Here is a 23,277-nt window from a genome sequence, read left to right on the forward strand (position 1 = left end):
TGGAGAAACCTGGGAAATGGCTGAATCTTCAGACGTCCCACACTCTGGAGGCCTGATTTGGGTCACTGGCGGCATATCTGATTCTCTGAGACCATTCTCACCTTTTCATCTGCTGGCTGAAAATCCTCATTTCCTCCTGTGAGACATCACAGGTTCCATCGGAAGCAGCCCTGCTCAAACTGAGAAAGTATTTTCCTCTCCTGTGGATAAATGGTCAGAAATAACATAGTCCGACTGCAATGCATTTTTAATCTGTTCTGGTCTTGGACAACAGAATGACAAACTTTTTTTTTCTTTTTTCTTTCAGTTTTATGGATGTGTTACCAAACAAACAACAAAACAAGACAGTGTAACACATTGCAAACATGGAGAAACTCTGCCATTTATGATTTATAAGAAAAGTTAAGAAACTCTGCTCTTTATGATTTATAGCTGTTTCTGAGATCAGACCATTCACCAATGTCTTCTCCTTATACCATAACACAGTAAACTCATTTCCAGTAAAGCACCTACCCATGCAATTACCTGCTAGTATGTGATTAAAAGCTTGACGTTTATTAGGATACACAATTTTAAATTAAACACAAACTTAAGTGGCTTGTTAAATAGGCACCAGCAGTACAGCTTTAATTGCTTTTGCTGAATTGGGGTCTAAGCCAGTTTAAGGCTGCTAGCTCTTGTGTCCTCTTGTTACCACAGGTTTCAGCATCTGCCGAGAAATCCAAAGCAACGCTTATCTGATGTTTCATATACTAGACAGCTCAGTATAAACCACGGTGAATCTCACTGGCCACCTATGGGAAGGCAGAGGGCAAATTAAGAAGATGAATCCTGCATGCCAGGAGGCACGGTGTTTCACACACGAGTCCCTGTGCTGGAAAATGTCAGCAACAAAAAGGAGGAGGTCTTGCTCTCCCTCCGGCACAGAGAGTGGGTGAGGGAGGGCATCTCCTGCAGGGTGGCACAGAGTAACAGGGGATCCTTCACAGGCATCCTGCCCAAGTGAGTCTATCGGTGTAAATGGAAACTGCCCAAAGGGCAGGTGCTGCCGGTGGCAGCGAGTGGTTGTTGAAGCACGTTGGTGTCTGTGTAAACTTCTCAAAGGTCAGCTGGGGCTTGGCAAAGAGATGAAAGGGAACAAATGAAACAGGGGCTCAGGCATAATGCAAAGAAAAACCAGGCTGATATTTGCAGCTGGTGCCTGCACCTCTGTCAGCGTGCCGGGGAGCTCCAAAGGGATGTGCAAGTCGCAACCATACTGTGCTTCGGTGAAGCTCCAAGCTGAACATCCGACCATAAACACACTCTTCTTCTGCAATGAGAACAAACTGCTAGTCTCACACGTGTAAAAATGCCACCTCAAAAGGAAAACTATTTACTTATTATTAAGGGTACTATTAGCAACGTTTTCCAAATAGACTTGGGAGATTAAATAAAAGTGACTGAAAACTAACCAAACATTCAGACCAAACTTTAACTAGTGATAAGACACATAGACACACAAACTGTGCAGTGACTTAAAACAGTTTAATGTAATTCCAAGACAAAGTGTGATTACATTTCTACACATATACAATATGCATATGTGAGTTTACAAATTCTGATTAATAACTCGTTTCACCTCAGAGACCGAAAAAATGATCAAAAAGAAACCGTGAATAACAAGCTATAACATAGTTCACCACAACGGGACCTCCTTTCTCACCCTACAGTTAGTAATATTACAATTAAAATAACTATATTCTTCTATAATGTATTTTCTGTTAAAATCATCTCATAAATTTACAATGCTATTATTAGTTTCCAAGACTAATATAAATTCACTCCATTTTTCTACAACGAAAATGATTATTAATTAGAAGCACACAACGTCATGATGAAAAACACAAGCATTTTTTTTTTAGTAGCAAGAACTTGATTGGTTAAGAATTAATTTTCTTGTAAAACATTCTAAAGCCAAGTAAAATATCCATTCTTATAACATACCTATAATATGAGACTAAGGAATAGGTTACATAGAGGTCTACAACACATCAGTTTGTTTTTTTGTGTTTTTTTTTTTTGTTTGTTTTTTTTAAAAGAAGAAAGACATATTTTCCAAAAGTGAAAAAAAAAAAGGAAAAAGAAAAGAAAAGAAGAAAAAAAGGGACAATTCACATAGGAAAAAAAAAAAAAAAAAAAAAAAGCAGTACACAAGAAAATACTGTTGCACACAATAATTTTCACAAAGATTAACATGGATTAACACTCTTATTACAGAAACCGTACAGTGAAGGAACACAACGGCTCAGGGCTTTCATGGGGTATCTGGGCTGAGATGATGCTGTAGAGAAAGAACCATTCGAGATCCAGAGCTGGGGCAGGGGCATCTTTTCCCTTGCAGTGGTGATAGTATTTCACAGCTTTTCCTCCCCTCTCTCCCCTCAAGAATTTTGGTTCAGTGTACGTTAACTTCCACTTTCCATCCAGGGTGCGCTGGGCTTGTGGGCAGTCGAAAGGTATAAAATGCTCCCTCCGCTTCCCCCTTCCTGATTTTAAAAGGATTTTACTGTTCGTAAATAATGTTTCACCTCTTGGTTTGTTTTTAACTACCCGAAGTCTAGCCTCGTCAACTTCCTAGATGCCCCTCTTTCTTCTCTCCATCTCGCTCCCTCTCTTACTCTCTCTCTCTCTCTCTCACTCCTTTAATAAAGCTATTAATTACACTTCCGCTCCTTTCAGAAATTTGGTTTGGTATGAAAGATACAGGCTACATTCTGATTCTGCCCAAGTAGAGTCGGTACCCAAAAAGCCTTGGTTTCTTGGTTGGTGAAACAGGGGATGAGGAGATCCTTTTTACACCTGAAATGGTTGTGCCCTGGGATATCCATGGAAGTTTCATTTTGAAAAGAATACAGAGCAAAAAATAAAATTAAATAAAACACAAAATCGAACACAGAAGGAATAAAGGTGGGGGAGAAGGGGAGCCAGAAGTGTTGTATGTAACCAGGTGACATGGAAGCATGGCAGAAGCCTGTTTTTTCCTTTCCGAGGGCAGCGGTGCTATACATAACCATTCGGGTTCTATGGGATGTGCGTTGCCAGTGGCCAAAACCCCTTCTTGCCTGACAATCTGCAAGCCAAAGTATTCAAAAGGACTGTCTCCTTCGCTTGAGTGTGCTGGTGTTTGCGGGTCTGACCCCCCCCCTTAAGAACAAAAGGTCGTGCAAGTGCCGAGGGCAGCAAAAGGCGATGATTGAGAAAGGGGGGGGATGATCCCTGCCAGCCCCAGTGCTGCTCGTGGGCTGCCATGCGATGCATCGTCGCTTTGGTTCCGTGGGTTACGGGGTGGGCACGGCAGCCCTGAGCTGCACTGGGGGATTGTATCAGCAGCCAGCGGCACCACGAGCATCCCCATTGCTCCTCTGCAACACCGCTGACCCTGGGCTTCCTGGGACCAGTGCCTCGGGCATGGGGCAGAAATGTAAGGGCCCCCCCTGGGGTGCCCAGGCTCCACCACAGAAGCTCGGTTCTTCACACAGACACAGATTTAAGTTTTTAAATGCCAATTCCCGTGCTTTCATGACCTAGCAGTACCATTTCGCCCAGCAGACATTTATACCATGTTCATTGGTTACTCGAGTGACAGAACACAAAAGAGCAAGCTAGACAGCTAGGCGAGACTGGGGAGGGGGTAGTGTGACATACCCAGATGCAAAGTACACCGTAACAGCAGCAGGGAGACAGCACTGATGGGAACTGACGCTGGCTAAGAAAACAAAGTTGACAAGGAGATGGTCAATGAACTTTGTATTTAGTTTACTGGTTCAAAAAGTTTCTGCGGTGGTAAGCACCGTTTGTAATAACGGGGTGAACAGACGAAAGCCAAATTACAGCATTGCCTCTGAGTGGCTGTCATACACCACACACATACACACACACACACACAAAACCAAAATAAAACAGGCAATCACTAAACTCAGGAATTAATCATTTGGCTAAAGATTTATCAACAGTACAATACAATCCTTCCTTTGAATATCCTTCATTCTCTTACATGGGTATCTTCATCCAGATGAGGATCCTACACAGAACAGTGAATTTGGAAGTACTGCACTCCCTGCTTCAACCCAAGGAGTTGGATAAAGTATGGTATTAAACGAGCACACAAACAAATAGCTTATCTGTTGGACTAGAGGTGCTAAATCCGCAACGTGGGTGGAGTGTTTTTCAACCAGACTTTGGAATACAGTGGATTACTTGATCTCTGGACTGACTTTCCAACACTATGTTATACCTCAGAACAGAATATACATATTAAAGACACACTTGTACTTTTCCATTTGTAAAGGGCAAAATTAAAAAGAGGCAGCTGTATTGAGTTTTTGAAGGTGTCACTTACAAACACAAGATTTCCCTTAAAAAGTACCAGTTTAAATGTAAACTATAAAACACTGTAATAACTATAAAATGTAGCCAGAAAACTGTTTAAGTAGCCACAGTCTATTATTCAGTTCATATTGGTTTAAAATGTGACTCATTAAATATCTTCTAGAAGGCCAAAGCATTTTACAGTAGCTATAAACATATATACTTACATGTGCATTTAACATCACAATTGATTAAAATACATAAAAGAGTAATCTATTCCTTGGTTTAACTTTTTCTCTTTAAAGATTCACTGTCTTCAGAATTCACTCAAGCAACAATGACCAGGGTGGGCATTTATCGTTATTCCGCCCATACAGAGTTTAGAGTCTTTGAATCAAAGTTCAAGCTGGCTACATGTTTTCAGAAAGGCTAAAACCAGGATGAATGCCCACATTTGAGGTAATTATTGCCATTAGGTCACAGTTTGCGTAATATAAGTGTATCTAAATCCTTCTGTAAAAAACCCGAGGGTACCCCACGGTCTGCTGGCATACCCTCTGTCGCCGTCAGGATCCCGAATCCTGACCGGCGGCGGGTTTGCTTCCAAAGGAGTCGGCGGTCCCTGAGCACCAGGCGCCCGGCGCAGCCGCCGACTGACCTAGAGCCCAGGCCAGCAAGCCTGCAGCAAGCCAGTTTTGGAAAAGAAAGGAAAAACAAAAATCAGAGGTGCCATAAAAGAGACGAATAACATTTCTGATCAGAATTCCAGACCAAAGCTTTTCTGTTTTATTCCTTTCCAAACAATTTGCTGGAGAAAAAAAAAAAAAATCAAAACACATCGGCATTAAATATTAACTCTATGCCAGCACTGCAAAAACTCCTTGGCTATGTTCTGAAAATGGGATAAGCTTTGCTTTTGCTCTGAGCATTGTTGCCCCATTGCTTTCTGTTTCAAAGAGGAAACCTTGTTTTAAAGAAAAAAAAAATAGAAAAAAAAAATCCCTGGCTGTCAGAAGTACACGCAAGTATTTACAAGGTTTGTGTGAGTCTGCACACGGTTCCCCTCACAGCGAAAGAGTTAAGAACAGAGATGTCACAATATTTATCAGTGCAGTAAAAAATATCATTTTTGGAAAAAAATATACCTTTAGTATTGCCTTTCTTAGATTAACTATGATAAGCAAAAGATTAAAAACAAAAACTTTATCCTCAAACACACATGAATAGTCTGTTATAGCAGCACTGCTAAAACTGGAAGGACAAAGCTAACCCGTAAATGAGAAACAGGAGTTTCAAACTAGAAATGCAGAAAGCCAACCCTCCTAGCATGCTTCGTGAGACCTCTGAGGAACCGAGCTCCTTCGCCATTCGAGCCCCACTCCTGGTGCTGTAACGCACGGCCTATAACCCACGGGGCCTGGCGCCCGTGGGGCCTATCCCTGCCCGTCCTGCAGGCTGTCACACATGCCGGCAGCTTTTAACAGGCTGCCAAACACACCGGGGTCACCCCCAGGCACTCGGGGAAAAGCCACCTCTGTCACAGAGCCCTGGCTGGCAGCTCTCGCCTCACACTGCCCCTGCGGACAGCGGTGCCGCCCATGGGACCGGGACCTGCCAGGAGAGGTCGATGCTGTGCTCCTGCCAGCTGCCCCAGCACCGCCATGTGCTGTAGGATCAATGCACCAGCTCCGGGCACTGCCGGGGTAGGGGTGGGGATCCCAGAAGTGGAGACCCCCACCTCCTCCTCCCTGCATGAGCAGAAGGCCAGGAGAGGCGAGCGGGGGCCAGCACGTGCTTTGGGCACGGGCTCTCCTCACAGGAGAGCCAGGGAGGTTTGGGGACCAGGGGGGTGATGGGGTTGGGTGTCCAGGATTGGGGACCAACTGCTTTGACGTTCCTGTGGGACAGGCAGGGCTACGTCAGCAGGAAGGGGGAAAGCCTTCCCGTCCCACGCTTTTCCTGTCTGTGTTGCCCACCCTGAGCAAAGATCAGTAACGTGGACTTTGCATACAGCTATCCCGAAACTGTCAGACCTCTCCGATGGGATGATTGCCACGCCGTGGAAGAGCACACCACTAAGTCCAATACCCTTACCCAGCCACATAAGGCCTGATGCTGCAGCACTCTTTGGGGTCTGACCCTCAGAACAAAACCAGCATCCCAAATCCCGAGAAGGAGGTACTACAGAAGCATGCGGAACACCCAGAAGCTTATCCCCACTCCACAGCTCACAATTTCAACACCGCATTGTTGCCACTGATGCATCTTAAGGTGAACAGCAATGAGAGAAGAATAACGTTTTTGACATCCCCTAAAGTTTAGGATAGCAGCAATATTTAGTGTGAATTTCTCTGCTCATCAAGCTAGCTACTTGAGACAATGATAGAAACTTGAGAGAGAAAAAGAAAAAGACAAACGAGGCAATTCCACAGTTTATCACTGCTGCCTGGCAGCTGTGACTTGTGACTTGGTTTAATTTCCATAGTGGGTGGGGGTCTCTTTCTCTCTCTCTTTAAAAAATAAAGTTTCTTTGGTTAAAGAAAAAGCTGGGTTTATCGCCCTTCAAGTTTGCAAATGGAATTTCCTTCAAACCAAATTGCAAGACATAATCCCTTGAAAATATAAAAAAGGAAAAATGTCAGATAGAAGTGTCCCTTCCTTGGAATGTTTCAGATATTATGACAAAACCACAGAACAAAGAGAGAGAAAGAGATCTGACAAGGCCTGATTTGTTGGGTGCAAGCAGGTGCAACTGCTGAGGACGATGCAATTGCTTGTGCTCTCTCAAATGACTGGATTTGTTCCAGTCTGCAGTGGGAAGTGCTTCCATTCAGGTCTTCCATTCTGATCATGTCAACTGTTTTCTCCACTCCCTTCTACAGTCTGGTTTCACAGCAATAGTCTGAAGATCCACCCCTAAGGAGAGGCAATGTCCGTGCTTCTTTCTGCTTCCCCCATGCGAAGGAAGCAAGATGAGATGATGGCGAAAGGGACTGCCTTCTTGCCATGCCAGCCACAAGCCACCCAAAACACTTCCAGTATCTAAACATTCGCCTCCTCTCTCAAGTTTCCACGCAGTTTACTCCACATCCTCAAAGAGCACCAACCCAACCCAAACACGTTAATCCTGTTTCCTCCCCAAAGGACTTTGCAAGCAAAACAAGCTGGCTGTTATTATGTATGTGGCACCGATAGCATGCAAAACTTTTGCTTCCTCTGCTAATCTGATCAGGTTTCCCCTGTGACTACCAGCACCACACTTTCCCATACCATGCCTTTGTACAGGTGTGAGGGAGGAGGTGTTGCTCAGTTCCCCTGTACCCACCAGAAAACACAGCCCTCACTCGCTGTCGCCACACCACAGCAATTCAACGGCCACGCTGCTCATCCCTTGCCACCAGTGCCCCATCACCACGATCATCTGTCCACCTCCAGCTGGCAGGTCAGCGACTCCAGCATGGACAACGTGAAAGGCCACCTCCTCCGACACGCAACGCATTGCTCCTCACCGCCAGCGTGTGCTGCTCTACCAGCTCCGCTGCCAAACACCCCCGAAATCAGATTCAAGCCTGCGTGGGAGAGCAGGTCAGATGGGTACACAGGGAAAACACAATTAATACAATTAAAACACGTTTGTGATTGAGATTACAGCCTTCCATGCTTCAACAGTCCTAGGCCAGAGAAGCATATAAACAAGTAATTAACTTGAAGGGTTTAAGTCTATTCTTCAGTAAAGCACTCAAGTGCATGATTAAGTCTCTGCTGAAGTCCTATCATTTTTTTATGGAGTTTCAATTCAGCCACTGCTTCCCCCCATTCTAACAGAGCAGGTGATGCAAATTGAAAACATAAATACCTACATTCTAGAGACTAGAATAGCTTAATTAATTTTCACAACAAATAATTATAAAAGAAAGGAAAATCTACATCAGGGACAAAAAGAAAAAAAAAAAAAAAAAGGCAAACCAAGCATCCTGGCCCTGTGGACACCTGACTAATCTTCAGTGAGAGTGGAAGAACAGGTGAGGAACCTGCTCTTTCTGCTGCTGTGTTTTACCTAGCTAACGCCTGCTGTGTGCACCAGCACTGTTTATCCCATCCGTGACTGGACTGAGAACCATGTGCACTCTTCTACTGCAGTTCCTCTGCTAGTCCTTTTTCTGGAGAACCACGTATCTGATTTCTCTTTTGGGAAAACCCAACCCTCACCACATCGTGTGGCTTTGGGTTAGTCAAAAAGGCCAAATAATCATGGCCTGGAGCACAAGTAGGGCTTGATCTCAAATAAATGTCCTATCAAAGTGATGGTGAGCCAGATCCTAAGGCCCCAAGGTCCTCATCTGCCTTTAATCCTACTCTCCTGATAGATCATTGTTAGCTGGTGTTTGGTTTTGGCCTCTGAGTGAATGTTTCTGACTTATTCTGAAATGCAGATGGGACATGGAGGAACACTGTCCCTCAAGACCGTCTCCCATAGCCGCCCCACTCCTCCTAGGTTCTCATTCTCAGGACCACCTTATTTCCCCTTCCTTCTGCAGTGTTCACAAACACAGCAACTCTTCTGATGCCACTGATGGAGAGAAATAAAATTAATAACAACAACAATACTAAGAGAAAAAAAAAACAAACACAAAGATTAAGGAATGTGTGTGCAATTAAAACCCAGAGTAAAATATAATAATAATAAAATAATAATCATAATCATAACAACCATACAATAAAATAACATTATCTTTCCTTTTCATGACACAAGCAGCATGACGCTCTCATTCCTGAACTGGTGGGACAGGAGAGGAATGCACCAGAACTTTACAGCGAGAATGGGGAATTATTTTCCTGCCCCAGATGAGAGGGGAAGTGTTGTATTTCCAAAGGGAGGGGTAAGGTGCACAGACTGCTGGGAGATCACATCTTCATCTACAGTATATTGAGCTGGAATGAAGGACAGGCAGGAAAAGAAAACTGTGCAAGGATAGCCCAGGAATCGGAGCTGGCAACCAGGAGGTTATTTGGTGGTTTGCCAGAAGACAACAGTCTTGTTGAACCATCTTGTTGAATCCGACATAGCAGGATCCCTTTTTCTTCCAGGCCAGCCACGTGCTCACCACAAGAAAATGTATTTGTGCTTGTCCTTTTGTCATCTTTTCCCACTTGAGAGAACCTCCTTCCTTATCGCCACCCAGGGAACCCACCCCTCGCCACTCTGTCAATGAACCTGCTATTTTCCAGCATCTTGTGAAACGCTTAAATACTTCATGCTCTAGTTACAGGGAATCGTGGAGTGGAGCTGAGCAGCCATGTGGATTTCATGGAAACTTTCTGTCAAACTCTCTTCCTTCTCCCAAGCCCGACCATATACATGGGTACTCTAGAGACACTTCCAAATATTGATGCAGCAGTGCAACTGCTGTTACTAGCAAAACTTCCCTCCTAACCAAGCCCAGCTGTAGGGAAGGCTCTCTTCAGAAACCTTCAGCGAACAAGACCACGTAGTGCTCCTCAGTGTGGAGGACCCACAGTACCAACGTGCCCTCCCAGTCAAGGGGCATCACACCGCTGCAGGAAATCTTTCACAGAACTGGTGTGAGGGGAGGAAGGGAAACTCTTACTGCCACAACCGTGTTGGAGTGGGTAAAGCCCAATGTCTTGCAATATTTCTCTTTCATTTAAGAAACCTGAGTTTGACTCTCTTAACTGGATTTTCCCATTCTTGCTTTGGGTCTGCTTGTTACCTTTCCCAACTCCCTCCCACCGATAGATGTAGTGAGAGATGATGGCAATGACTAGTGTCTCCCCCTCCCATGGGCTAAAGTTTTGTTCCCCTTTCAGACGTACAACTGAGACAACCTGACGACTTGGGAGGACTCTGTCCTCCTACTCCACCGAGAACGTCGGCAAGCAGCAACATGAGAATGCAGTTTCCGGGGAGGAAAGCTGTTACTTCAACAGGAAAGAAACAGACCAATCCACAAACACACCTTCAGACCCTCTGGGAGTCATGCTGGGTCTCACAATCAACCTGGTCACTTCCAGCCCATCCAGTGCTAGAGAAAACACCCAGATATACACATTTCTAACCCCTACAAGCCTCCCCAACGCCTTGCCAAGTGAGCTAAGATTGACAACGTGGGGAAAAAAAAAATAACACCACCATCACCAGAAGAAGAAAATCAGCAAAAACAACCTGAAAAGAAAAAAGAGCTGAGATTAAATTCCGACTAGCCTCAGTCAGTTTCTAGGAGTACCAGTGGAAGTAAACCCTTAAACCGCGTCTGTAGTTCGGTAAGGCACTACGAGGGAATGATGTAAAACTAAGACTGTGACAGTTGTAATGGCTGTGCCGAGGAACACACCACAGAGAGAAGGCAGCATCTGCACACACACACACGCACGCACACACACACATACCTGGACAATCACATTTGTTACATGCCTATGTTATATCACTTTTCTTTGTGCAATCACATTGAGGAATAGTCTATTGGTATCGTTGAAGTTCAACACAAAATAGTAAAAAGGGTGTATGACCTGTATAGTGCTACATTCTACCGGGGGCAGCTAAAATGTCTCCTCCTATACTAAAACGGCTAGGGATTAAAAGGAAAAACTCCAAATAAAACGAAATAAAATGAAACTGAAATCCAACATACATTATTAGAGATCTCATTTAGGAATAGCATTTCTCAGGGATTTATCCAGTGTGTTTGAGGAAAGGGAAAAACAACCCCATTGCTTCTGATCTCAACCAGTGCTGCGTGGCCTGTTTTGCCCTGTTACGTTTAAGCAGATCAGTGCTAATCAGAATTTAGAGCACTGGGACAACATTTCCTCCTCCTCCCTCATCCTTCCTTACCCACTTTCTATTTCCAGAAAAACCCCAAAGCCCCACGTGTGCTTTGGGATACGGAGACCGCAGCAAGGATGGGGCATAAACCCTATGAAATGCTGGATAAATCCCTAATCCATATACCTATTGGATTAAAAACCTAATGGATTTCATTTTAGGTGTTCTGGACAACAAATTTCTAAATGTAGCTCACTATTGGATGAAAATAACCTTTAAAAGTCTATTGGTGAAGTTCTTCAAAACACAGGACCCGCTGGAGGGTCCTTCTGCTTCTCTCTCTCTCTCTAGTTTGGTGTAGAATGGTTGTTTTTTTGTGGTTTTATTTTTTTTTCTGTTCTTTTTTTCCATTTTCTTTATTATTTTTTTTTAAATAAAAATTGTAGAATTGGTTCTCCCCCTTCTTTCCTCCTTCTCGTTTCTTCCTGAAAGTCTCCTTCGTTCAAGTTTCACGCGAGCCTCCCATTGCATTGTTAGTTTGTCATGTTCTTCAGTACAAAAGCAGCCGCCTCGCTCCCCCGCGGCGGGTGTGTCTCTCGCTCCTTATTCCAGTGTTTAGATGTAAGGGTACTGGTTGACCTTGGTGGGGCTCAGTGGGTATCCAGTGTAGACTGTGGAGGCTGGAGAAGCACTGATATAGGTCTGATGGGCAAACTGAGCCTGGTACTGACTCGGGTGGATGGTGGGCGAGGGCAGAACCCGCGGGCCCATGCTGACAGGGACCTGGTGGACGATGCTGGCGGGGTAGGTGGTGTGCTGCACGGCGTGCCGCGCAGACCCTTGGGAGGCCACCAGGTGCGCGACGGTGCCCGTGGAGCCCAGGGCGGCTGGGGCGGTGTATGTGTAGAGGTGGGGCTGGGTGGGCAGGTGAGCAGCGGCAGCCGCGGCCAAGTGAGGATGAACTGTACCATGGCTGGGACTATTGTGCGGGAAAGAGTACGGGGCCTGAGCTATCGTTGGAGTGATGTAGGCTTGCTGTCTCCGGTGACTCCCTGTGCGATCGGTCGTGATGTGCTGCTGGGCCTGGATAAAGACAGCAATAGTGATAAGCGGTTACAAGACAAGAGACGACGGCTCTTTACCTCCTCAGCCGTGCCTGGGAGCCTCCCTGCGAAACCAGGTTGGCCTCAGGAAAGGCCCTCGTGCTCCTCCTGAAACCCTCAGCATCACCGCGATCTTCCCTCGGAAACAGGCGATGGCAAAGGGTCCCTCCCAAGCCTAGCAAGACCTTGTAGCTTCGTACATTCACCAGAACCTCCCCCAGAAGGAGAGCAGAGTCCCCCATTTTGAGCCACGACCTGCTGACACAGCTACCATGAAGACCCAGCCTCGGATGCTCGGGTCCTAAAAACATCTTCCACAAGTCCAGTCACTCACACAACACCCAGCTTCTGTCACTGAACTCTGATGATGAAATTCGGTGCACTGATAGCTCAGGGGAATGAAGTCACTTAGCTATGCCTGGAATAGGCAATTTATTTTTGTTCAGTTTGGGTCTTTGAGGTTATCACGTCCACAGTAAGTAGAATAAGTACTTTATTTTTTAAAAGATAAAACCCTCAACTCGATCAGATCCTGCAGGTGCCTGGTAGCCTCGTGCAATCAACTATAATTACTTTAGCACAGGCAACTTCTTGCAGTGGGACAGGAACAATGTACTTTTTTGGGGATTTTCTAAGTTGTTTTTTGCATTGCACAATAATGTCAAGGAGCTTTCCCAGCCATTTGTAATTATGGTGTAGTCAGAGCATTAAATAACTAATAAAGTAGGAATTAGAAGGCAGGAAGGGCAATGCTCCATGTTATTTCCTTCTATTTTTCCAATTCTTTTCATCCTTTTAAGCACTCCCTGTGCTGTCATTGTGGTCTGAAATGTGGCAGCCACAGTCCTCCCCCCCTCTTGGAAACGGCATTTTACCCATTTCCTCTATTTTCGCTCACTTTTATTTCAAGTTATTTACATTTTTAAATCTCAACTAAATTTTGAGGAGGGGGAGCGTTTTTCTCCCACAGACTATTTTCTTAAACCAGTTCTGCTTACATCCAGCTCTGGATGCCAGACGGCACTGTCCTCTGAGCTCTCCAGATATTCTCCTCTGGATATGGCAGTAACTGCTCTAACTTCCCCAGTCTCATCACCTCACCTCAGGGAAGGGAAAGGCTCCATGTGCAGCCCATGAAAAGGGCGCTATTTAAGAAGCTCTCAGGGAATCCCCTGGGTGTTTTGGTCACAGAATATGAAACATTCTGGGAACGGCATGAAGCCGAGTAACGGGATTTTTCCCAGATCTCAGATTTACCATGGAATGGATCAAACTCACTACATGACAAGTGGTCACGTATGCACACAGAGGCTCAATTTTGCCTTGTCACATCGGACGGGGATTTATCTCCCACTCCTGCAGCGGGACTGATGCACTCCATTCACCTGAAGGACACTCTCCCCATGGTTACCTACAGCTACAGTGAATTCAGGCCTTCCTGCATGGTCCTGTCCCACTCCTTTGTGTCTGAGCCACAGCACCTCCTCTCTTACGTTATTCCCACTCACACTGTTAGATGATCTGACTCTAAAACACCCAGTCAGAGTACTGCCAGCCCACTCAGGGGCAGGATCTGCGCTGCTTTTACTGCCTGAGCTGAGCTAGAAGATCAAGGTCTGCAGCAATGCTGAAACCAGTCGATCTAACTCAAATGGGGCCCAACTATCATTAGGCTAGAACAGTACAGCCCACGCTGGAGGAGCAGTGGGTTGCAGCTGGATGACACACCACCAAAATCTGTCTCAGTTGACTTACCTGGCTTAGATTAAGAGGCTGCTGCTGCTGGAAATGTGCTCCTGGTCGCTGCTGCCTATAGGCAACGGCTCCAGACGAGCTCCCTGAAGAGTGACCGCTGGTGGAGGTCACGGTGCTGGAGGACTTGGACTTGTAGGAGGATGAGTGGTGACTGGTGGTGACTGTGCCAGGAAAGGAAACACATTTGTAGCTTATATCACATTCTTTAATCGCTCACCCTACCTTTTCCTCACTGAACCTCCTCCAGAGTGGCTTTTGGGAGGAGATACACAACAGAAGCAGGATAAGAAAATGGTTTCTCTTACTTAAGAGAATATCTCAGCAGTGCTTCATATACACAGGCCAGCCTGTTATCCTAGAGGCAGACAAGCGGACCTGATACCTGGACCCCAAACTGGGCCCAGAGGAGGTTTTATAGATACTTCAGAAGTGTGAGGAACTGTTCTGCCAGCAGAACTGTACGATGCAGGTACAAATCCCAAAGAGAGGAAGGAAAGAATAGTGTGCACAGCATATAAAAGCCCTGGCTTGGCTGACCTCGTGGTGAGTAGGAAGGGAGGGAGAAGGAGCTAGCGGGGAGCTCACCCTCTGAGCCTTCGTGTTCACCAGCATTGTGTCAAAAGAAAGGACCGCCAAGTAGCTCAAAGCCAATTGCTTTGGGCCAGACTTCCACATAAGCCCCTTTTCAACACATCGTACTATCTAACATTGCAGAGGCTCTGGATGAGCAAACCTCATCGGTCCATAATGAAGATGCTGAGGAAATGTTCTTCCCAGAAATGTCAACAAGTTTGGATGAAAATGCACATGTGTTTTCAATCTCATACCCATTTTAAAGTAAACCTATGGAAAGGCAAGGAAGCAAAGGTTCACACTTGCATTTGGGAGCCTTTCACGTCAAATGTTGCGCTACAGGCTGCATTCTGCTCTTGGGTTTGCACAGAAGTAACTAGGAATAACACTTGCCCCCGTGACTCCTGAGTGTACCAGGGCACATAAATAATGCAATACGGCTCCCAAGAACAGATGTGTCACTTGAGAGAAGGGCAGGAGCACGGTTTCTTTGAAAAACAAAACAAACAAACAAACAAAATGAAACTGAACAATGAGATTCTTCCAAGATAAATCATTTATTTCTTACTAATTTTCTTGACGGAAGAGGTGCAATTTACCTGGTGCCAGGCTATCGCACTCTACCAACACCTCACTGGCCTGGGTTTTCAGTGGTGGCACGATGATTGTTCGGGGGTTCCCACTGCAGTGAGTCTCTGGAACCCCTTTGGTGTCGTAGGTGTTCCCGTTATTCTGCCCTGCGCGATGCTGCACGGCGTAAGGACTGTTGTTGCTGGACGAATCGGAGTAGGGGGAATCATGCACGGTGACGCAGCTGATGACGTTCTTCCTCTGCTTGGACAAGGTGCTGAAACACAAGCACACGAATGGGAAGAGTGAATGGGGAGCCATCGACTGGGAAGCCACGAGAAGAATCTGCCCACGGCAGGCTAGCTCTGCAAAGGCAAAGCGCACCCTCGGTCCTTAGACAGAGGCTGCTTAAGCCAAATCCTAGGCTGCAAAACTCACATATTGCTATTCCAGGAAAGACTTTGTGGAGGTCAAGGAGTGAGTAAGACATTGTGGATAGATCTTATATTCACACCGCTTAGAATAGCACTGAACCAGACTGCCAGATTTATTTTCAGACTGCTTTTTATATATGTGTGCAGTAGAGGCCCAGCAGTTATACTATGCTTTGTTGCAAGTCTCACCACCCACACAAAAATGTGGCGGTTTCTTCCAGCCTTCCAGCAATGATTTAATAATAGATGTTACGAATTTTCGTGATTAAATCCCATGAATCTACAAAATACACTCTGTTCTATTTACTAATATGCTACAGTGGGCATATATTCGCAAGAAGCATTTGAAACTGAGGAATGAATGAAGAGAAAATGAGCTATGTATTGCCCTACAGAAGTTTTTTTGGTTTCTTTTTCCAAATAAGCATTGAGTCTCTTGACTCTTGTGTGGATTATCAAGGTCCTGCTGCAGCTAATCTATCTATGACATCAAAAAAGTGATTAAAAAGGAACATCAACACTTCCAAGATTAGTGCTAGAAGTTCATTAGACTAGACTGCATGAGTACGATTGGGATTTGCTCTGCTATTGTGTCTAATTATTCCTGATGGTTTCTCCTTCCTGTTATGAGCTTGTTTAGGGAGAGAAAGAGAGAGCGAAAAAGAGGAGGGAGGAGGGGGGATGGTGAAGATTTGCTTAAATGGCTCACATCCTTGACAGTGCACAGACCTTGACTACAGAAAATAGCTGCTATGTTTCACTGATTGCATTATGTTGTTATGGCAACTCAAGTTTTTAAAATGATGAAAAGAAATGGATAGCACATAAAAAGCTAAGTAATTAGGCTTAATGGTGGAAACAGCCCCAACAGGAACAGAAATGCCACGGAGAAAAGGATTCCAACTCTTAACTTTTTGAGTGCACACTTTACAGAGACAGAGATCCTTCTCCCACTGAGTCACATCTCCGTTCTCTCATGTTGGCAGGTCCAGTTCAGGAGAGAGCTGATAAACTCAGTCTTAGCCTGTGACATGGCTGTTTGCTCTCTAGTCTCAGCATCGCTTCATACCCAGGGAAAGACTAAGCAGACACTGAGAGCAGTTTCTTTGCAAGGACTTTTTGGCATATTTGTTTCTCACAGTGGCAAAGGAGCGCTGATAGGTTCCCTTCAACTTGTCTGTCCCAACGCCTCTCCAACAGCATTTGCAAGCTGCAACTCGCTACTTAACTGCCAGGATTTGTCACTGAAAGCTGTCTTTTCCATTATAGAGTGCCTTGGAGTGCTGCATTCACAAACAAGTTACCATCACCAACTTCTCCTGGGCTATCATCACGGGGGCCCAGCATACCCCAAAAATGGTACAAGACCACGTTGATGTACTAGGCACTGTGAAAAATACCTTAAGAGAGGCCCCTGCTATCCTAAAGCATTTATACCTGCAACAGGGAGACAGAGAAGGAGGGGAATTTGAGGAACAAGCATCTGGAAAAAAGAAATCCTTGCAGGGTCTGGGATCTTTCAGATGGGGAAGGTGTACAACAGCAAGTCCTTGTACTCTGGCATTCCACGAGGAGCCAGGTTAGGAACGAAAACAGCAACAGCTATCTTAGATGGACAGCTACTGTGTGTGAAGAAGGATACAGCAGTTTGGATATGGTGCTACAGAAGAAGAATATTAAACCAATAAAAATGACTAATATTGCATCAATATTCCTCTCCCCTTCAGTAGAAATGCCTCTAATAACACATTTATGAGTACCCACACTGCTTGCCCTTTGCAGCTACCCTTGGCTGCCAGTTGGGAAGAGATATATATTCTCTACCTCTGACAGTTATTACATTTTATAAAGAAAAATCAAGTCACTAAAGAGTTTTCTGACAACTGATAAGGTCTAGCTATTCTTTTACAGTCCCTTCCTTACATAAGGGGCTGAGCTGCTCAACTGGAAATACTTGCTGTCGGCTGATACTTGACATGGGAAAGGTTGAGCTGTAGAACTGGAAGCGTATTTTTTTGTGAAATTTGTGCTATTTATTGTTTTAGAATGGGCATATTTTTCACCAACTTGACTGAAGGTTTGCCAAAGCAGGCTCCGTGAGGAGTCTTCTCTTTCAAAATGTTGTAGCTCTTTGGTCACAGCACGAAAATCAAGTAAATCTGTTTGGTTAAACAAGTAAGTGACCCCAAACCCAAACCTTCCCAGAGAAAGGGACCCTAGCAGGATATTAAACCAATTTCATGGATGAGAAACTGAGAAGGACCTGAGCTATGGTTCTGCCAGACCTTACAGAAGTGGTTAGCCCAACTGATATGTGTCGTTCCACTGAAGTCAGCTGGACTATTCCCAGTAACGGAGCGAAAGCACATAGGTAAATATTTGCAGGATTAGGGCCCAAGTGATTAGCCTTTTGATTTAGCAGGCTGCATCATTTCCAGTGCATGAGGAGTCCCATTGAAGGCAGCCAGATTTTTTTCTTTAGAAAAGGTAGCAACCGCAGTTAATGCGGGGAAACGCAGAGGAGTCAATCTGGACTGTGCACACGCTGAAGAGTTAGGTACCTGCTGCACCGCAGCCTGCCTGAGAGATTAAGGGTGGGAATTTCAAAGGCATCAAAGGCCCAACTCACGCTGAAAATCAGTTGATTCACAGGCTTAAAGGCACACGTTAAGCTGAAATGGGGGCTTTTGAAAATTCAGCCCAGAAGAGCTAGCGTTCCCTCTCCTCAAAGCCTGCTTGCTAGCCAGCAACTGCCCTCCTTCCAGCTCCCTCTGAAGACTGAGCTGCTTTCCCCACCATACAGAAAGGCAGGAGCTGTCTGTGTGGGGTCCAGGCTGATGTATTGCCTTCCCTGCTCACAAACTATCAGGGCTGAGAGCTGTTACCTGTTGACACAGCACTTGCCTACTCAGCAAGCTTACTGTGTTCCTATAACTCAGCAACAGCTTTTGGGGATGTTTGTGCTTACACAGAAAAATACTATTAAAGTCTTGCCCCCTTCCTATTAAGCTCGCTCCAACCCTGGTAATTGCTTTCCCTCCTGCAAGCACAGTAGCAGCAGCATACGTGATTTAGTAGCCTTGGGAGCCAGTGTGTGTTCCTGGTCAGCTCGTGTGCCTGCCTGCATTACAGGGGTAGGTGTATTTTAATTCTCCAGAGGAAGGAGGAGGGAAAGATTACCAAAGTGGCACCAAATCCATCTACACAGACTGAAAAGCAGGAAGCCAGGAAGGCTTTTTTAACCCTTAGTGGCTGAAGCTGTGTCCTCCCTTTCAGCAGCTGGAAAAAATAAGCATTGCTTTGTAAGCTTATTTTTTGTTCCTGAAGGGCTTGTGCTCAAGCTCAGATACAAAACAATTCACATCCATCTAATGTGCAGGCACAGAGCAGCCTCAAATATGCAGGAGCAGCTCTCAGAGACAGCTCTCTAACATACATCACCTTCGTGAGTGCACAGTGGAGAGAAGGATGTGGGTCCCCATCCCCACAGCAAGGCAGGAGTTTGAGGGAAAACCTGATGGAGGAAACAGAGGATACTTTGTGCAAAGGCACAGGGCAAGGAAATAAGGTGGGCATCCAGGATGCTGTTAATGGAAAGGTGCCAAAGGCAAACCTTGAGAATGAAACTTGAGAGGAAATTAAGGAAAAGAAGATGCTGAGTTAGGTGCTAAAAGACACCAAAACCATCTATCCACAGATAAGGACAAGGGACAACAACACTTGTAACAGTGCAGCTCAAGAGGAGATTTATAGTTGCAGAAGGCTCAGCCAAAAAGCTTGGTAATTGATAGCATTGCATGAACAAGATCCTTCTTCCCTGAATATCTCAGGTCCCTCCAGAATCCCAGAAGGAACAAACAGAGTCCAGTAGGAGCAAGTCTTCAGTGTTTGGTTTAGCTGCAGAGATGCAAACCCTTCAGGGTGGCTGAAGCTATGGCAACAGAGGCTTCCAGCTCTCAAGGTCACCAAGATGGCCTTCCAGTTTGGGGAAAGAAGGCAGCTCTCCGCCAGCCCTGCCTCTGAACTGGTGTGCATGCACACCACAGTGTGTTAACTTTACATCACCAGAATTTTGTTCCAGGTCTCTGAAAACTCATTAATATGAAACTTTTGAGTTTGCTGCTTCAGAATAATTCACCTATTCTAGGAAAGTATTGAGTCAGCCAACAAAAACTCGCACTGCCACTGCAATCTCTCTCTGTACGTTGAAATCCTATGCCACGCATTGCTCAGTGCTGAGAACATGCCCCTCTGTACAGCTCAAACTCTGTCCTGACCTGTTAATCTGCTCTTACCTTCTCTGTGAGCGTGTGATGGTAAGAAGTATTTATCAAGTACTACACTAAGGTCATTTTATTAGGCTACACAGCACGTGCTGTAGCTATTTAAGTCATTATCCTGAATTGCTCAGCAGGTTGTAAAGGTCCTGCTGCTGAAGGCTAGCTGAGAGAGCTACTGTCTATCTCTGTTATTTTAAGTATTAGTTGTATGTTGGTGCGTCTTCTGGAGATGGAAGGCACTCATCTTTTTACCAGATGACTGTGGTTAGTCGAGGTATTGCTATGCAGAGTCAGGCCATTATTATGCACAGCATAACACAGCCACACTAGGCTAGGTGTCAACAGAGAATTACAAAGGGTATTTTGACCCGCACATACAGATCAGCTAGCTGGCAAAAACACCTGGTTTGTGCCTGCTAGCAATTTCTGTGTGTAAGGGGAATGAATGCCCTCTGAAGTAGGCTCTACTGCCACTGCAAAATAACACAAATAAGGTAAATATGTGGAACTCACACAGAGACTTCGCTGTATAGCTTACCATCAAGGAAAAGGGAAAAAATCCCAACCCTGCAAGAATTTTGTGCCCATTAAGATGGGCAAGGAGGCAGGTACTCAAGTCTGTTTTTGTGATAGCTACGGCCAGTCTTTCTTTCTTTCTTGCCCAGGAAGACAGTGATTACTGCAATGGGAAACCAAGCTGGAGGAGTGTTACTTATGATACTAGTGACAGAGCAGACAGTAGAAAAGTGTGAGGCTCTACTGTGTCTTTGGGTTGGAAAGCAGGTAAAAAAAAGAGGTTTAATTTAGTCAAAATGTTCCTTTTTTATTTGACCATTTCAAATTTTTTCCTATTGCTTAGTTTGAAAGAAGAAAAAATTTCATTAAACCAGAAAACAAAAGTCTGAGCCTTAATTAGTTAATCCCCTAACATTTTCTTCCCCTTAAAAAAAAGTCAAAACTTTTGGCAATTTTAAAGCTTCCCTCCCTAGATTACACTGCATGTGGGATATTACAAAAAAAACCCTCAGTGTATCCTGTAAAAAGTCTTGGTTTTGATAAATTGACTTTTTAATCAGGAGTTTGACCCTGAATCTCCGACCATGCCTCAAGATGGTTCCTGTGGAATTGTCCCTGAGGTCCCTCCTCTGTAATTTCACCCCTGGCACAGGGACGGGGCCCAGTAGATGGCCCCCTTTGACAAGGCTCCATGGAGCAGCTCTTTCAGAGCCTACCTCAACGCCACCTCCCCAGCTCCTTCACCCAACAGGTGAAGCTTTTAGATGACAATTGATTTGAAAAAGATTACACCAAACTACTCTCATCCTCGGGGTAAAATACATGTGGGCGAAGAACGAGCAAAATGCTGGCCTGCCTGCTCTGTCAGCTGGTATTGCATAAACATCCTACTTGAACATCTGTGTTTTTCATTAGGTAAAGGGAAATTCTGCCTGTATCACACAGAATTCTTTGCATTTTTCTTTTGACAATAAAGAAGTTGCATCTCCTGTAGCGGAAAAGCTCTCTTTGCTCCTCTGCTAAGACTGAGAGGCTCTTCTGTCTGAGCAAATCCAACCTGCTAGAGCAGTATCATGATTTATCAGCATCACCAGTCTTTTTCAAACTGAGACTTACGAACTCTTGCATTTTTGAAGGATCTGCTACTTCTCACAACCACAAGTACCTTTAATCTCTCTTCACTGAACCATCGGTAAAGCAAACATTTTAGTCTCATGGGTCAAAGAGAAATTTGTAACCCCGTAGGAAATAAGAGAAGGAGGTGCTGTAGCCAGCTCAGGAGCTGATCCAACCTCAATGAAGTTAATCCAAAGACACCACGGGTTATCAAAAAGATGGAATCAGGAAGTTAACTGTGACTGATCCACTGCCATATTGTTTCTCTATTCTAGTCTTGAAAAAGCTAAAATTACTAGGCTGTCACTCACAACATGTTTCACATTATTCCTTATTTTTCACCCCCACACCACTGCTACTGCCCAATAGCATAATATTTGCATAAACATGGGCAAGACAACACATTTTGCGCAGTTTCATGTTAGACTCAGTCATGGATCCTGAACATTTCAGCACCAATTACGACAAGGCATAGACCTCACTGCCACTCCTATTTTTCTTGGAGACAAAAAATACATGAGTAAGAAAACTAGGAGATACTTTCCTAAATGTGATGCACTTTCAATAAAACAAACAAATTCATCTTTGGCAGGGGCAAAGTTAATTGGCATTAAATGCTGATACGGCTTCCTTGGCTGAAAGCGAGACTCTTACTCTGTCTGAGAATCTGGTCTTGTATCTACCCAGGTCAGAAGGCTCTGAGCAGGCTGATTTTGCTCTCCCTGAGACTTTAACCAAAAATTCCCATTCTGACATACTGTTTTCCATCTGTGTCTCTATACCCCTAATTCTCCACTCGCTCTGGTTATATCTGCATGGACAATTTAACTCACTCTGGAACTCCAGAAAGTGCCTTAGAGCAGCCCGTGTCCATGCAAAATGTCTCTACATTGCTTAGAAATTAAATCTAGCTCTTAAGCTTCGGCCTTCCAGGAATGCTGTAGTCCTGGCACTCTGTATAGATATGCCATATGGATACAAAAAGTAGCCAGGGATCTGATCCCAGGCAGGAACGTGTCCTGAATATGCTTTAGTTATATGAAAGCCAGTTCATTTATGTAAGCCTGGCTCCTGGGACTACTTTCCTAACCCCTCGGCAGACCTTGCCCAAACATTTAAATACCCCAAACTCCCAACTTGATTTCCAGACATTTTCCAGAACTTTGTTCTGCCTGTCTCCCTGAAGAGGTGCTGAGTGAAGAAGCTGGTCAAATGGCAGCCAAGGTGAGGCAGAGGAGACCACTGTTCGATGAAGTGGCCCTTCCTTCCGCCCTACTTTGGGTTCAAGACAATACCCAGAGGGTAAGTTTAAGTACTTGCACATGATTTTTCAAAGCTTGGGACCAGCACCATGGAGCTGCAAATAGCTCCCATGACTCTTGAGACAGATGTCTGCCTCCTTGCTGCCTAGCTTCAAAACCTTAGTCCTTAGTTTTCAGTAATAATTTTGTATCTTCTTTTGTACCTTCTTTTCCTTTAAAAGCCCTGGAAAAGGGGACTCTCTATTCTAGTCCTGATTTCCACTCTGACTTTTACCCCACCCTTTCTGGAAATATACTTTCTTCTGCCTGCCAAACTAAGGAATACTGCAGCAATTATTATTTTTTTAAGCTGAAATATGTGATGCTGTCCTGTGATCAGTTCCCCATTACAATAATTTCATTCATGGTGAGCTTGAATTTGGGAAGCACTTAGCTCTCTCTGCCTGGTGGAGCTCACCAGTAAGGGAAAAGGGAATGGAAAGCAGAGGTGGTTGGTGGGAGGCAGGTTGAAATTGCAGTCCTAGACACCTGAAT

General features: G+C 44.9%; 1 protein-coding gene across 5 annotated transcripts in view; it reads right to left on the reverse strand.

The window, feature by feature from the left end:
• Positions 1–1,508: 1,508 nt before the first annotated feature.
• HIPK2 (homeodomain interacting protein kinase 2) overlaps positions 1,509–23,277 on the reverse strand; it is a 132,575-nt gene continuing 110,806 nt past the window's right edge. For 4 of the 5 annotated variants that reach the window (XM_084536236.1, XM_084536234.1, XM_084536237.1 and 1 more), the window contains exons 13-15: positions 15,165–15,412; positions 13,993–14,153; positions 1,509–12,217 (exon numbers count right to left, since the gene is read on the reverse strand). In XM_084536236.1, the coding sequence (XP_084392362.1) occupies positions 11,750–12,217; positions 13,993–14,153; positions 15,165–15,412 (877 nt within the window). In that variant the 3' untranslated portion in view covers positions 1,509–11,749. Of the gene's footprint in view, positions 12,218–13,992; positions 14,154–15,103; positions 15,413–23,277 lie in introns of those variants that run through there. The other variant, XM_084536238.1, reaches the window with a different exon arrangement.

Source organism: Aythya ferina, assembly GCF_964211825.1.
Source record: "Aythya ferina genome assembly, chromosome: 1".
Taxonomy (NCBI): domain Eukaryota; kingdom Metazoa; phylum Chordata; class Aves; order Anseriformes; family Anatidae; genus Aythya; species Aythya ferina.